Consider the following 15,329-nt stretch of genomic DNA (forward strand, 5'->3'; position numbering starts at 1 on the left):
TAGAAAGATGGTACCGACAATCCTACGTGCAGGGCAGCAAAGGAGACACAGATGGAAAGAACAGACTTTTGGACTCTGGGAGAAGGAGAGGGTGGGCTGAGAGAACAGCACTGAAACATATATATTACCAGACGTAAAATAGATAACCAGTGCAAGTTTGATGTGTGACGCGGGGCACCCAAAGCCAGTGCTCTGTGACAAGCTGGAGGGATTGGGTGGGGGTGAGGGGGTTCAAGATACAGGGGACACCTGTATACCTATGGCCAATTCCTCTTGATCTGTGGCAAGAACCACAGTATTATAATTATCATCCAATTAAAATAAATAAAACCCGAATACATCCTAAAAATCCCTCGGGTTGGGGGAGGGGGGTGGATTGGTTTCCTCTTAATTGTTAATGTCCTAATAATGGGTGTATTTATCAACACCTGTCAATGATGCTTAATCACCCAGGCCTGGAGTGCCTGGCAGCCTCTTGCCTGTTATTGGGTTGGAAGCCATCTGGGATCCCAAGGAATATAACTGGTCATTCGAATGATGTGTTTTAGAGAGTCTGGAGATGGTTTTCAGTATTTGCCAAACAAAATTTCCTTCTTGGGTACAAAAGCTAAAATTCACAAAGTTCTGTTAATCCTTCTCTTTTCTTCTAATAGAAAGTCTTTTCAAGCCCTCGAGGCAGAAGAAATTACTTGCACTTGGGGTGGGAAAAGAAAGAAAGGAGTAAAAGATGGGGCTAACATCTGGGTGGAAACATGATGCCCTGTGGTTTTGCCAAGAGCAACCACACAGGTAATCAAAAGTAGAATATATCTGGAGAAGAACCCATGGGATGAATTTGCTTACGGACCCTTAGTGGTGAATCAGTTATGATTCACTCCACCCTGGAATTTCCTCCTGATTGGCACAGACCTCTAAAGCAGCCCTCTGTTTCACTCTGTACCATCATCCGGTACTACGGGGCTAAAGCGAAGACATGAAAAGGAGGAGGTAAGCTGCATTCCCTATTATTTCAGTGCCCCTACATTCACTGAAAAGTGGAATAAAGCATGGCCAAGCTAAGAGCAGCATTTTTGAACCAAACTATGTTCCCCTTTTCTTAAGAAGCTTTCAGGTGAATTCAAGTAAAAAGAACCCCTCCACAAGTTCAGCTCCATCTGAATTAACAGAGAAGCAAAAGTTAGAAGAATCCTAAGAACATGTTTTATGTTTAAATTATTCAAAACCATGCTTAGATGTTGCAGGTAAAAGGAGATGAACTAGAAGTATTGTCTGGGGATTAGAAATAGACCATGGTAATTTTCAAAGTCAGAAATAAATAACTGAGAATTGACAACACAGCACTTAAAGGATAATCTTGCTTTTAAAAAAAAGTCATACCTATCAGCTTGATATTATTGTCTTCATCTAGCAGCAAGTTTTCTATCTTCAAGTCTCTGAAATAAACAAAACCATACAACATTTCAGATAAGCACTTGAAACAGTGGAATAACATTTTGCTTCCGAAGGGAAACGAACTGTTGAGAGCCACTTTGAACCAACCCATAAGGCTTGCTGCCAAAACTCACACAATCAATAAGTAAATATTTATGAAACGTGATATACGTAATTGCTGCAGAGTCAAAAAGCTAAAGGATTTCAGAGAAGACAGAGAGCAAGGAGGGCAGAACCAATCAGTTTCCAAAAGAAGTGGGGCCAGAGTTGAAACTTAAAAGTTAATAAAAGCAGGAGACAGTAGAAGACATCATTCAAGACAGGCACTGCCAGAACAGTTGAGAAAATACAAATGGGACCATGTTTTCATGAGTTGGTGAGCAAAACCAGCCAGAGTAAGGAATATTCTGGCAAACAGTTTCTTTTTTTTTCTCTTAATTGAAAATATGATTATCAGTCCTACAACCTTCATACTTGGAGCCCAAGTGAAGCGAAAGTCACTCAGTCATGTCTGCCTCTGTGACCCCCAGGACTATACATTCCATGGAATTCTCCAGGCCAGAGTACTGGAGTGTGTAGCCTTTCCCTTCTCCAGGGGGTCTTCCCAACCCAGAGATCAAACCCAGGCCTCCCACATTGCAGGCGGACTCTTTAGCAGTTGAGCCACCAGGGAAGCCCATGAGTTATCCACAAATCGGCAAGGGATAATAAACTATTTTGCAAGCAGCTATTACGGTGGACAGAAAAATAGACCCCCAAAATGTCAGGGTTCCAATCCTTGGATATGTAAACATTACATAACCAAAGAGAACTAAGTTTGCAGATGGAATGAAGATTGCTAATCAGACGATAAGTGGCTTTTGATCACGGACACTGAGATAACTCGGGAGGTGGGAGGGAGACACATGCTCCAGGTCATGCCGAGTGTGAGGGGTTGGTGGTACCTGTACAAGCTGACTGTCAGCCCCTTGAAGGTATGAAACATTCTGCCTTGCTTACCATTGTGCCCCAGTACCTTTGCACATTCCGTAACCCAGTAAATACCAATGAATCTACATTATTAAAGAGATCACTTGGGATTCCGGAAGAAAAAAACGTGGGTGAAGGTATAAGCCATCTATGTCAATGATCATGAGCACCTTAAGTTGCAACCTGTCAGCTCAGACACACCATGAACATTAAATGTGTGAGCATATAGTTAGTTCCCTTCTATATATACACAAAATGCTTTTTCCCATTGTTTTGAAACACAGCATTCTTGGTCCAGCTTTTATGTTCACACTTCTGAATACAGACATAGCCAAAAGAGTTATTTTTGTCCTCTTATCTCTATGGTTAGGACTAGAAGAGTATGGTCATGATAAACAGAAATGGTGACTGATAGCGAGCGGTTCTTGGAAGTGCAGAGATGAGGGGAACAGCACTTGCTAGAACTGTAGAGGCCCAGGGAGCCAAAGTGCCCCATGGGGACAGGGGTTTACAACTTGGTCTCAGCACTGCCACCTCATCCCGTCTTCCAAGAGTGGCCAGAAATCTGGATTCAATCCCAGTTCTTCAACGTTGGCAACAAATTCACAATAACAACCACAGAGCATGGGCCAACCTTACAGGCAAGATCCAGCCTACAGACTACCGATTTTCAACCTCCGTTTGGGAGGAAGCTGAGCCTTCAAAGGACATGAGACGCCCAGGGAGAGGGCAAAAAATGAGGCGCCAACATGCTGGCAGGAACAAGGACATTCAGAGCCAGCTAAGAAGGAACAGTAGGGCAAGTACTGGCACAGGAATGACAAAAGGGCAGCACTTCAAGATGAAAAGAGTTAAGGAGTGGAGTGCAGGAAAAGATGAGCTCCAAACAGTCACCTCTGGATTTCAAAACTGGAATCCTTGACCCTTGCCTTGTAGCCTTAAGGCTGAATACCTGAATAAGAAGGGAGCATCTGGGGAAGGTAGATAGATGGTCCCCAGTCCACGTGTGGGCTTCCCAGGCGGCTCACTGGTAAAGAATCCGCCTGCAGTGCACGAGACTCGAGTTCCATCCCTGGGTGGGAAGATCCCTTGGAGAAGGAAATGGCAACCTACTCCAGCATTCTTGCCTGGGGAATCCCATGGACAGAAGAACCTGGCGGGCTACAGTCCATGGGGTCTCAGAAGAGTCAGACACGACTTAGCAATTCAACAACAACAAATCCATACGTGTTCACCAATGGGAAGAACTGTACACATGCCCTTCGATTTAAATAAAACCATACACTCAAAAAACTGTACCAGTCTTTAAAAGATGTCACCTATGTTCAAATGCAGGGTAAACCCTCCCCCATCACCACCATATAAAGTGATCCTCCTCACTTTTCCAACGGGAAGACTCTGCCCCTCAGAAGGTTTTTTAGAAAATACAAATTATAATTTTCAGAAATGCAATGAAATGATAAAATGACTATTTACACTATTTATCTATGAAGCTGCACCATCTTATTTCAGAGCATATACTATCATCTTAACATAATTACTTTAGAAATATTGTTCCCACGCCCTCACATCTTATTGAAACAATTTCATTCAGACTCGTGGCAGGCAAGAGCAGGAGTCTCCAGTGTAATGCTGGAGTAGGTTGCCATTTCCTTCTCAAAGGGATCTTCCCGACCCAGGGATCGAACTCGAGTCTCGTGCACTGCAGGTGGATTCTTTACCAGTGAGCCATCTCAATTGACTGGATGTTTGAGATAAAGCACCATTCAAATCTGTATGTGATGTGCTTGTTGGAAATATTATCCCAAGCCATTTAAATAATAAGAGCCCATTTAAAATCTCTATAAATTATCCACTGAGTCAATTGATTTTAGAGTGGTCTCACAAACTCTCACCACTGTGAGTCATATCCCTTTTAGCAGCTGTTATTAAAGCCACGCAAAATGCCATCACCTCCCTTTCCATTGGTTCCCTCAGACTTCTAGAGTTTCCAAGGCCATCGGTGAGTCAGGTCAAGGTTAACTAGTATTTTGCTGTTGAAAATAATGGAGACTGTACCCTGATACTATGAGAGACTTTGCAAGCATTCTGTAAGGCACTTCTTCCTTCCTGAAAATGAGAGACTATGTCTTACCCTTATATTCAAGCATATATGGTAATTCCCCGCCACTTGCATGGACTCACAAAACAATGTGCCAGCAACAGTCCAAACTGTGAATTCTGTGAAAACTGATTATAAAGCAGCAGCACTATTTTAGTCTAAAAGAGGGCCACAGTTTATTTCCAGCAAAATTAAACCTCTTTCCCTGGGAAGCATGGAAGCCACACGAAGGCATTAAAGGAGAAATTTGGTTCAGGACAAATATTATGAAGAAAAACAGCTTAAAGAGGTGAGGACAAAGAATGCAACTGCCAAGAACAATAAAACTAAGCTGGATAACTCTGGGGCCACAAAATACCAAGGAACAACCAACCACAGTGATTAGAAGAATGATATAAATGAAAGGCTAAAAATAAGAGAAGATACAGAAGAGAAAAAAGGCCCACTTTTAAAATAGGGGAAATGTCATAAAACCAGGGTAGAAAGTATAAAAATGTAATTATTACGCTCAGTCATGTCCAACTCTTTGAGACCTCATGGTCTGTAGCCCACCAGGCTCCTCTGTCCATGGAATTCTCCAGGCAAGAATACTGGAGTGGGTTGCCATTTCCTTCTCCAGGGGATCTTCCTGACCCAGGGGGTGAATCTGGGTCTCCTGCACTGCAGGCAGATTCTTTACTGTCTGAGCCACAAAGGAAGCCCCCCAAAATAAGAGGAGATGTAGAAGAGAAAAAAACCCACTTTTAAAATAGGGAAATATCATAAAACCAGGATGGAAAGTATAAAAATGTAATTATTAGGCAAAAGGAGGAAAATGAAATCAGTTTTTCTTTTCACCTGTTGCATCCCCTAGACACCCACCCCAACCCCTAGGAAAAATGCTCACAGCAAAGCTGGTTAATGGCCATTTACCCATACCTTTTCATCAAGGTTTCTAAAATATTCCAGTGACAACCAATCGAACTGCCCAAAACTTTCATGACTAGTTAATGGAAAGTTAGGTATATCAGTCTCCACCCAGATCAATGTATTTAATCTACCCAAATGAAGGGAATATTCAACCTCTTTTGGCTTTATTTCACCTCCTGATTTGTCTTTGGAGGTTTATCTACAAAGGAGAAGAAGACTTTCCTTCTGACTCTAGGGAAAAAAGGCTCAAAAATAATATTTTAAAACGTCATTTTACCCTAGGATATGAATGTTTACAGCAGCTTTATGCCTAACTGTCAAAACTTGGAAGCAACCAAGATGTCCTTCAGTAGGTGAATGGATATACTAACTGGGGGGCATCCCAGACCATGGAATAGTCTTCAGTCATACGAAGAAACAAGTTATCAGAACTCCCCTGGTGGCCCAATGATTAAGATTCCAACTTCCAACACAGGGGATGTAGGTTTAATTCCTGGTCAGGGAACTGAGACCCCATGTGCCTTGTGGCAAAAACAAACAAACAAACATGAAACAGAAGCAATATTGTAACCAATTCAATAAAGACTTTAAAAAATGGTCCACATCAAAAAAAAAAAAAAGTTTTTTTAAAGAAGAAATGAGTTACCGAGTCATGAAAGTCATCGGAGAACCTTGCATGCATGCTCAGTTGCTAACTCATGTACAACTCTTTGCAACCCCAAGGACTATAGCCCAGCAGACTTCTTCATCCACGGGATTTACCAAGCAAGAATACTGGAGTGGGCTGCCATTTCCTTCTCCAGGGGGTCTTCCCGACCCAGAGATTGAATCCAAGTCCCCTGCACTGGCAGGCAGGTTCTTTACCACTGAGCCACCAGGGAAGCCTGGAAGACCCTTAAGTGGTAGTTTAGTTGTGTCCAACTCTTGTGATCCCATGGACTGTAGCCTGCCAGGCTCCTCTGTCCATGGGATTCTCCAGGCAAGAATACAGGAGTGGGTAGCCATTTCCTTCTCTAGAGGATCCTCCCAACCCAGGAATTGAACTTGGAACCGTAAATGCATGTTTTTAAGTGAAATAAGGTTGTCTGAATAAACTATGATTCCAACTCTATGACCTTCTGAAAAAGACTGTAGGCTTAAAAAATGTTCACAACTTAAAAGTTGAGAGTTATGTTTTAATCGGCAGGAATTTTTAGGACTTCAAGCCCAGGAGGAAACATATCAAATAACCCTGAAGGAACTGCTCCAAGGAGGTGAGGAGGACAGCTAGGTTATGTAGAAGTATGTAGACTACCTACAAAGGCAGGTAGTCTGAACGTCAAAAGATTATTATAAATTAAAGAAAACCAGCTGTCCCAAGTTAAGGAATTTAGCACCTTGCGGTGTATGGGAAGAGCAAGAGTCTGGCCTCACTGAACTCACTCCTTTGATATGCACTTCCAGTCTCGGGGGCCAGGATCCTGTATTTTCACATCTTGAGGGTCCTCAGGGCTCACTGCAGGGAGTGGCTATGGTCTGATGGCTACTAGATGGCAGCTATTCTTTCCTTCCTGAGTTCCCTCAGGGCTCACTAGCTCACCATTTATGATGGCTGCAATTACTGATGTCTGTGACATCCTTTGTTTAGTGATATGGCAGGAAATATTCCATTTCTCAAGAGAAAACTACAGACAAGGAGAAGATCACCAGTTGCCTGAGGTTGCAGAAGGAGGGCTAGAATGTACAGGTAGAACACATTATTTTAGGGCGGCAAATTTATCCTATATGGACTTCCCTGCCTGCGAATGCAGGAGACTCGGGTTTGATCCCTCGGTCAGGAAGATCTCCTAGAGAAGGAAATGGCAACCCACTCCAGTATTCTTGCTGGATAATCCCAAGAACAGAGGAGCCTGGTAGGCTACAGCCCACAGAGTCACAAAGAGCCAGACATGACTTGGCGACTAAACAACAAACGATTCTGCACACTACAGTGGTGGCCAGATGGCACCACGTATCCACAAAATTCATAGAGGGCACAGCACGAAGAACACCCTCATGGACCATGCAGCCTGAAGAAACCGAACGTAAACTATGTACATTACTTAACAATAATGTATCAATACTGATTCAGCAATTGTAGCCAATGTCCTATACTATCACAAGATAGAATAGGGAAAACACAGGGAAGGGAAATGGGAACTCTCGTTCTGCATGATTTTCTGTAAACCTAAAACTCCTTTAAAAAATTAACTCTATTAACTTTTTCAGTAACACTTGGATATTTTCCCCTTCCTAAGAGATCAGTACTAGGAATGCTATGCCCCCCTCCCACCAAGCCTCATTCAGGATGTTCCCTGTGGAGCATCCTTACCACCTGAAGTTAATTATGAGTCCATTCAGCACAGTGGGCCACTCAGACCCTCTGCCCAGCTATTCAACAATGACTCTAAAGACCATGAACGATCTCGTAAGGCCAAAAATTGAAAGATAACTTCTTGAATAATAAAAGAAGGATAAGGGGATTTCCTGATGGTCCAGTGGTTAGAACTCTGCACTTGAACAACAGGAGGCAAGGGTTCAATCCCTGATTGGTCTACTAAGATCCTGTAAGCCATGTGGTACAGCCAAAAAAAAAAAAAATTAAAAATTAGAAGGGTGAATTTATTCACAAAGTTTTAGTGTTAGCATATTACAATGCACCGTGTGTGTGTGTGTGTGTGTGTGTGTGTGTGTGAGCCACTCAGTCATGTCCAACTCTTTGCAACCCCACGGACTGTAGCCCACCAGGCTTCTCTGTCCAAGGAATTCTCCAGGCAAGAACATTATAGTGGGTTGCCATTCCCTTCTCCAGAGGATCTTCCCAACCCAAGGATCAAACCGGGGTTTCCCACACTGCAGGCAGATTCATATATATATATATATATATACACACATATACTGGCAGGCCCCTGTAACCCAGAAAACCTCCCCATGGTGCATGTGAAAAGCATGGTGTTTAGCTCCACCCCAAGAGCGAAATATCTGTCTGTATTCGGTGTCAGGTCTGTGAGATGAGAGGGAAGGTCCTGACAGCTGACCAGTTTGCACCTGACGATAAGGCGATGCTCAGTTTCACATTTAACAGCCCGTGATGGGATCAACCACCTTGCGGAGAAGAGAGAGACGTGGAGGGCTCTTCCTCCCGACCTGCAGTGGAACAAGTTCCTCTCTGTGGCCATATGACTGCAGGCGGTGTGAATGAGTTACTGAAAACGCCGGGGAAGGAAAGAAAGTGGTCCCTGAATGGACAGGAACTGGCTTTCCCTTGACCAGTAGGGCTTCCAAGAGGACTCGGGACAAGTAAGAAGCGGGACAGGGCGTGTGTGGCGGAACCGGCGATCAGGACAGTGCTGGGGGGCTGGGGTGGGAATGCTGTGTCCTGGCAGCGAAGGAAAGCAGTCGATGGAGGCCCTTTGCCCCAGCAAGAGGGAGCACAACCCAGAGGCTTCTCGGCCCTTCTCTGATGACTGAGCAGTCCCAGGAGAAATGTCCGGTGGGGCTCCTCATGGCATCCATCCCACAACCCCCGCAACCGCAGACCCAGCACTGGGTCCGGTTGGGGCGTGGCGGGGGGTGAGTAGGCATTTTTCCAGAGATTGAGAGGAAGGCCCAAGGGGAGAGCCCTAATCACCAGCCCTTTGTTCTGGGTTATTTCAAAAGCACAAGCTCCAACAGGCCTGACTAACAATTAAAGGTTCGCCCACAGGCTAGCAAGCATCCCTCCCCCTCCACACCCACCCACCCAAAGGCTCCTTTAAAGGTATCCCGTTCAAGATGGTAATCTCTAAGGTTTGGAGACAGGCCACAAGGAACTCTGCCCTCCCAGACCCAGGGGGTGGAGGGGAAGACCCTGTTGCCATAACAAACAAGGGGGTCCTGGGGCGCCCTGGGGGAGGGGAGGTGCAGCTGCTGGGGAGACAGGGCAAGGGAGTGTGTGTGCACGCAGGCTTGCAAGGGGAACACATGCTCGTGTATGAGAGTGCGCGTGTGTGCAAGCACACGTCTGTGTGTGTACGTGTGCCTGTGTGCACATGCAAAAACATGCTTCCCAAATACCAGGATGACGGGGCCTTACCTCACGAGGCAGTGAAGGTCAGGCCTCTAACGAACCCCAGGCCTAAAGAAGAGAGCTCGCCCTCGGGGGGGCCACTCAGGGCTGAGACCCAAGATGAAAGGGAGGAACTGCTGCTGCTGCTGCTGCTGCTGCTAAGTCGCTTCAGTCATGTCCAACTCTGTGCGACCCCATAGACGGCAGCCCACCAGGCTTCCCCATCCCTGGGATTCTCCAGGCAAGAACACTGGAGTGGGTTGCCATTGCCTTCTCCAATGCATGAAAGTGAAAAGTGAAAGTGAAGTCGCTCAGTCGTGTCCGACTCTTAGCGACCCCATGGACTGCAGCCCACCAGGCTCCTCCGTCCATGGGATTTTCCAGGCAAGAGTACTGGAGTGGGGTGCCATTGCCTTCTCTGAAAGGGGAGGAACAGAGGGGCATAAAGCGGAGGCTGCCAGGGAGGGGAGAGGAGGTCAGAGGGCTGTAGGCAGGGGACAGGGGAGAACTGGTGGAGGCCTAGTGTGGAGGAGGGGGGTGAACCTGGGCCAGGACGGCAGCCTGAGAGTAGGGCAGACAGGCTCCAGAGGTCGGGGCTCGCGAATGGACCTGCGGAGCCGCCCTGGAAGAGTCACTTAAACGCTCTGAGCTCCTGATTCTTTCTTTGGAAAATGGAATCCTAAGAGGGGCCACCTGGCAGGGCTGATTGACAGGCAAGGATGACAGAAACAGGCCCTCGCAGCTGCACCAGCGTTGACAGACACTAGGTGAGGCGCCGGTGCGGCAGGGGAGGCGACGGTGCGGCAGGGGAGGCGACGAAGCTAAAGGTTCTGAGACACAGTGAAGGGGAGACTCGAAAACAGATTTCAGATAAGCGATTCCCTCGGTGATAAGCAGACAGTTGTTGCTGTTCAGTCGCTCAGTCCCATCCGACTCTTTTCGACCCCACGGACCGCAGCACGCCAGCCCTCCCTGTCCTTTGCTGTCTTCCGGATTTTGCTCAACCTCATGTCCATCGAGTTGGTGATGCCCTCCAACCATCTCATCCTCTGTTGCCCACCCCCCTTCTCCTCCTGCCCTCAATCTTTCCCGGCTTGGGAGGCAAATGAAAGGTCAGATAGAAGGGGCCCGAGACAGGAGATGGGGAGCCTGGATCAGACTCAGAGAGGACTAGGTCTCGGGGGAGAAAGTTGTGCCTGCGGAGATGGCCACAAGATGGATCTTAGTAATGAGCTAAGAATAAAGCATTCAAGAAAAGCACATAACTCCCCAAGGCAACAGGCATTTTGCAGTGAACAAGAGTTTTTTTGTTTGTTTTTTTGTATATTTTTTTAGTTAGGTTTTATCATCAAAAGCGCTGTATTAAAACCAAATGTGGGAAACGGGAAGGCGGTTTAAGAGGGAGGGGACATATGTATACCTACAGCTGATTCATGTTGCTGTGTGGCAGAAACCAACACAATATTGTAAAGCAATTACCCTCCAATTAAGAATAAATAATTTTTTAAAAACCAGATGATTTTTTAATCTTTGATTTCTTTATAAGATGAGCAATTTGGTTAAATGCAAGAATAATGTGTTAAGCATGTAACCCGATTTATTTATTCAAAATGAAACCTTTATTGAATTCCTACAATGCTCCAGAAACAAATACTGCTCATACAATGGAAGAGCTATTCATTCACTAAAAAGATGTCACCCAACAAAATGTGACCTGAAAACTAAATAAAATGGAAGTCAATGAAGAAACACCCTTAAAATTCCACAGAGAATATGGAATATTCCAGAAAGAACATGAATTGGAGACCAGAAAGCTTCCATCCCAGTGCTAACTCTGACACTAACTGTATTCATTCAATTTCCCTTCACTCATCCAACAGAGTCTTACTGTGTCTGAACTGGGTTGGGCGCTGGGCTAGATGGTGGTCTGTGCAAAAGCCTGACAGGAAACAAGCCAGTTATCTTGTGAAGCTGAAGCTGAAGCTCCTCCAATACTCTGGCCACCTGATGCGAAGAGCCAACTAATTGGAAAAGACCCTGATGCTGGGAAAGACTGAGGGCAGGAAGAGAAGAGGGTGGCAGAGGATGAGATGGTTGGATGGCCTCACCGACTCAAAGGACATGAGTTTGAGCAAGCTCCTGGCATTAGTGAAGGAGTTAGTTGTGTCCGACTTTGAGACTCTCTTTGAGAGTCGGACACAACTTAGCGACTGAACAACAGCAATCTTGTGAAAAGTACTTGGAAAACAAAATAGAAGGCGCTGGGGAGTCTATGACCAGAGAAGGGACTCCTGCAGGAGGTGAGCTTCTGAGCTGGGACCTGAAGGATGAAGACAATTCAGCCAAAGATTTCAAGAGCCTGGTAGCTCACCTGGTAAAGAGTCAGCCTGCAATGCAGGAGACCTGGGTTCAGTCCCTGGGTTGGGAAGATCCCCTGGAGATGGGAATGGCTACCCACTCCAGTATTTTTGCCTGGAGAATTCCATGGACTGTCTAGTCCATGGGGTCGCAAAGAGTCGGACACCACCAAGCAACAACACAAGCAGAGAACAGCTCTGGGGCCTTGAACGCACAGGACTCGGCCTCCACAGATAAAACGAATGAGGTGGGCTCAGTGGTAGTTACAGCATACATATCCTCAGTACTTCCTGAGGGTCTCGAGCTAAGCACTTTACAGGAATTGAGTCATTTAATCCTCACAACAACCACATGAAGTGGATAATCCCTTACCCCTATTGTGTAGTTCCGGAGAGTGAGGCACAAAAGCCTGAGAGATTTGCCCAGTGCAGCTTTTCAGAAGTAGACCCAGAACATGGATACAAGCAGTCTGGCTTAGAATCCACACGCTGACCACGGTGCAACCCAATCCACAAACTTGTCAGGCTAGAGCTTTGTGAAATCCCACATTTTTTATCATGTTTTCTCAGTCCCCATTAAACAAAAGAAACTTTGATCTATATAACCAGTGTCTCCAAATATGTGCTCAGGCCCTGGGATCTCCAATAGTCCCCTCCCCCCAAGTAAAGCAGAAGTCACCCCTCTCTCATCCGCCTTCCCCTCTCTCCCCTCTCCAAAGGAAACCAAAAAGGTAAAAGAACTTCGTAAAACCCCATCAGCACAGGTGGGATCTGCTTCTTGTCAGGCTTACGAGAACAAAGAAGGGTCCCCTCTCTTGCCCGGCATTCCTCAGAGTGCAGAAGGCCCCTTCCCAGCCCTGATGAGTGACTGGGGTCACAGCTCTGGGAGCAGCCGTGTTGACACACGGGCGCCTGGTCCCTTTGATCACGCATCTCTCTCACTCCCAGTCCTGCTTATCTCTTCCTGCTCAGGGATGGCGGTATTGTATTACCCGGGTATGTTTTGTCTGTGCAGCTTGATTGGACTTTGTTATTTTGAACAAACAGTTGAATCTCAAATGAGCCTCTCGGCATCAGCATTTCTGATGATGGATGTTAAGGTCGACGCTTTTTGTATGATAGAAAAGTCATCAGATGTTGGTGTGAGCCCAGTTGAGAAAAAGAAAAATGGGAAAAAAGAAACCCTTGTTAGAATTTAAACCCAAAGTTATCTCAGGCAGTCCTCAGAGGGTGTAATGAAGATGTGAGGTCCACATTCTAACTTTGCGTAAGTGAACAACCCCAGTGCTGCAGCAGATGACATGAAAGGTGTATGGCAGGTCTTTTTTTTTTTTTTTTTAACTTTACTTATTTTTGGCTGTGCTGGGCCTTTGTTACTGTGAGAGCTTTTCTCTGGTTGTGGCGAGAGGAGACTACTCTCTAGCTGTGACACGCGGACTTCTCACTGAAGGGGCTTCTCCTGTTGGGGAGCACACCTCTAGGGTACCTGGGCTTCAGTAACTGCGGCACGGACTCAGTAGTTGTGGCTCATGGGCTCTAGAGCACAGGCTCAATAGTTGTGTTTCGAGGGTTTAGTTGCTCCGCAGCATGTGGGATCTTCCCAGATCAGGGCTCAAACTGATGTCTCCTGCATTGGCAGGCAGATTCTTTACTACCAAGCCACCAGGGAAGCCCAGGTTCAGTTTTAAATGAAGTCCTCTGCCAGCTAAGGAAATCTACTTTACAGACGTTTGGTTTCCTTTTTTCCCTTCTACTTGTAATAGTTACATGATTTTTAAAGAGTCACTTCCTTCAAAAGATATTTAAATAGCTCTGGATCGATAATTAAATATTTAGATTTAATTTCACAGGAAATGAGGGCTCTGCCAGACATTAAGCTGATGATGATATGACGATACAGTATCAGACTCATCAGGAACTATGCTTTTTAAAGCAGCCTCTAACATACATCACCTAAAGCCCTTTAAATCATATAACGTAGCCACCAAAATTCATCCTAAATCCTTTTGGATGATCCAATCTGTTTGCTCAGAAATCTTCCCACTAGGGACACCAGGAAATCTCTGAAATGCTATCTAAACTCTCTTCCTCATTTGAAAACTCTAACCTCGAAATATGCGTGTATGTTAGTCCCTCAGTCGTGTTCGACTCTTTGCGACTCCATGGACTGTAACCCACCAGGCTCCTCTCTGTCCATGGGATTCTCCAGGCAAAAATACTGAAGTGGGTTGCCAAGGGGATCTTCTGAACCCAGGGATCAAACCCAGGTCTTTTACACTGCAGCCAGATTCTTTACCATCTGAGCCACCAGGGAAGCCCAACCTTGAAATAATTTATGAATTCTTTCCACCTCTGCAGCATAAAGGAGACAATTCTCCACCATTAAAAAAGGCTACAGTGTATTACCAGATTATGGCTGCCAGAAGTGAGACACTCAAAACCTTTGAAAATTCAAGACATTCCAGATATAGCCACCCAGGAATATATTGGAAATAGTTTCCTGTGATGTCTCCACCACCTAATCACCTGTGCCCACGTGCGCTGACACTCATTAAGGAGATTTCTAGAGGAGAAAATGAAGAACTCCTCCAAAACGGCACCTGTATTTCCAGCCTTCCCTAACTTCAAAAGATCTGAGCCTTTGCCACTACTGGCTGATGAATATATTTCCGAAGAGGTAGGGAACGAAATGGAATGCCGGAGATCAGAGAGAGAAAAAGTGTACCCTCGTTGCTATCAAAACATTATTAAATGCATTCCTTTGACGTTCTGACAGTAATTGAGCTGAGAAGGACTGGATTTTGTTAAAATTACTTTAAAAGGGTTGTTGAGAATTTCCTGCGGGAGAGACCAGCAAGCAGTGCACAGCCTTCGCTGGCTTTCCCTTTGTTGTCCCGGAAGCTCCGAGCCGGGGCGCATCTGATTTTTGACAGCATGAAACCCGTGTAATAACACCCTGAGTCCCTCGGAAAGCTCCACCCCCAGTTCTCTTTTCCTCCATGACCAGCGGAGTGGGTAACCCAAGCTGATTCATTCGCGAGGTTTCTGCCTTTGTCGTCTTCATCACCAAACCAGGCATCCTACGATCATCATGTACCCCATCGTGGCAGAGCTCTGACACCGCAGGTTACACAAGGGGGTTGTTAACAGCCAAAAATAGGGTTATTCACTTACAATTTCTGAATGTTCCCTTCCTTGCTGATCAAAACTCAGAAGAGTTCTGATGAATCGTGATTTGTTAACAGTGTGTCTGACTAAAAATACGTACATGGAGAGATTTTCTTACCTTAGCCAGGAAATGATCTGCCTGAATGGGGCCTGGCCCCAAGGCTGGCTCCTCCCCCCAGTGCCCCTTCCCCCAGCCGGGGACCTCCCCCCTCCCCCAAGTTCCGCCCCAAGCCCGGGACCTCCCCCTCCTCCCAGTCCCCCCCAACCCCAATCCCGGGACTTCCCCCTCCCAGTTCTCCCCTCCCTCCAGTTCCCCCTCAAGACTGGG

The 15,329-nt window shown here is 46.0% G+C and overlaps 1 protein-coding gene across 1 annotated transcript in view; it reads right to left on the reverse strand.

The window, feature by feature from the left end:
* HUNK (hormonally up-regulated Neu-associated kinase) overlaps positions 1 to 15,329 on the reverse strand; it is a 137,473-nt gene that overhangs the window by 68,301 nt on the left and 53,843 nt on the right. Inside the window, exon 4 of the mRNA XM_010862334.1 lies at positions 1,378 to 1,433. Within this exon, the coding sequence (XP_010860636.1) occupies positions 1,378 to 1,433 (56 nt within the window). The remainder of the gene's footprint in view (positions 1 to 1,377; positions 1,434 to 15,329) is intronic.

The sequence above is a fragment of the Bison bison genome, unplaced genomic scaffold (assembly GCF_000754665.1).
Source record: "Bison bison bison isolate TAMUID 2011002044 unplaced genomic scaffold, Bison_UMD1.0 scf7180017864481, whole genome shotgun sequence".
NCBI lineage: Eukaryota > Metazoa > Chordata > Mammalia > Artiodactyla > Bovidae > Bison > Bison bison.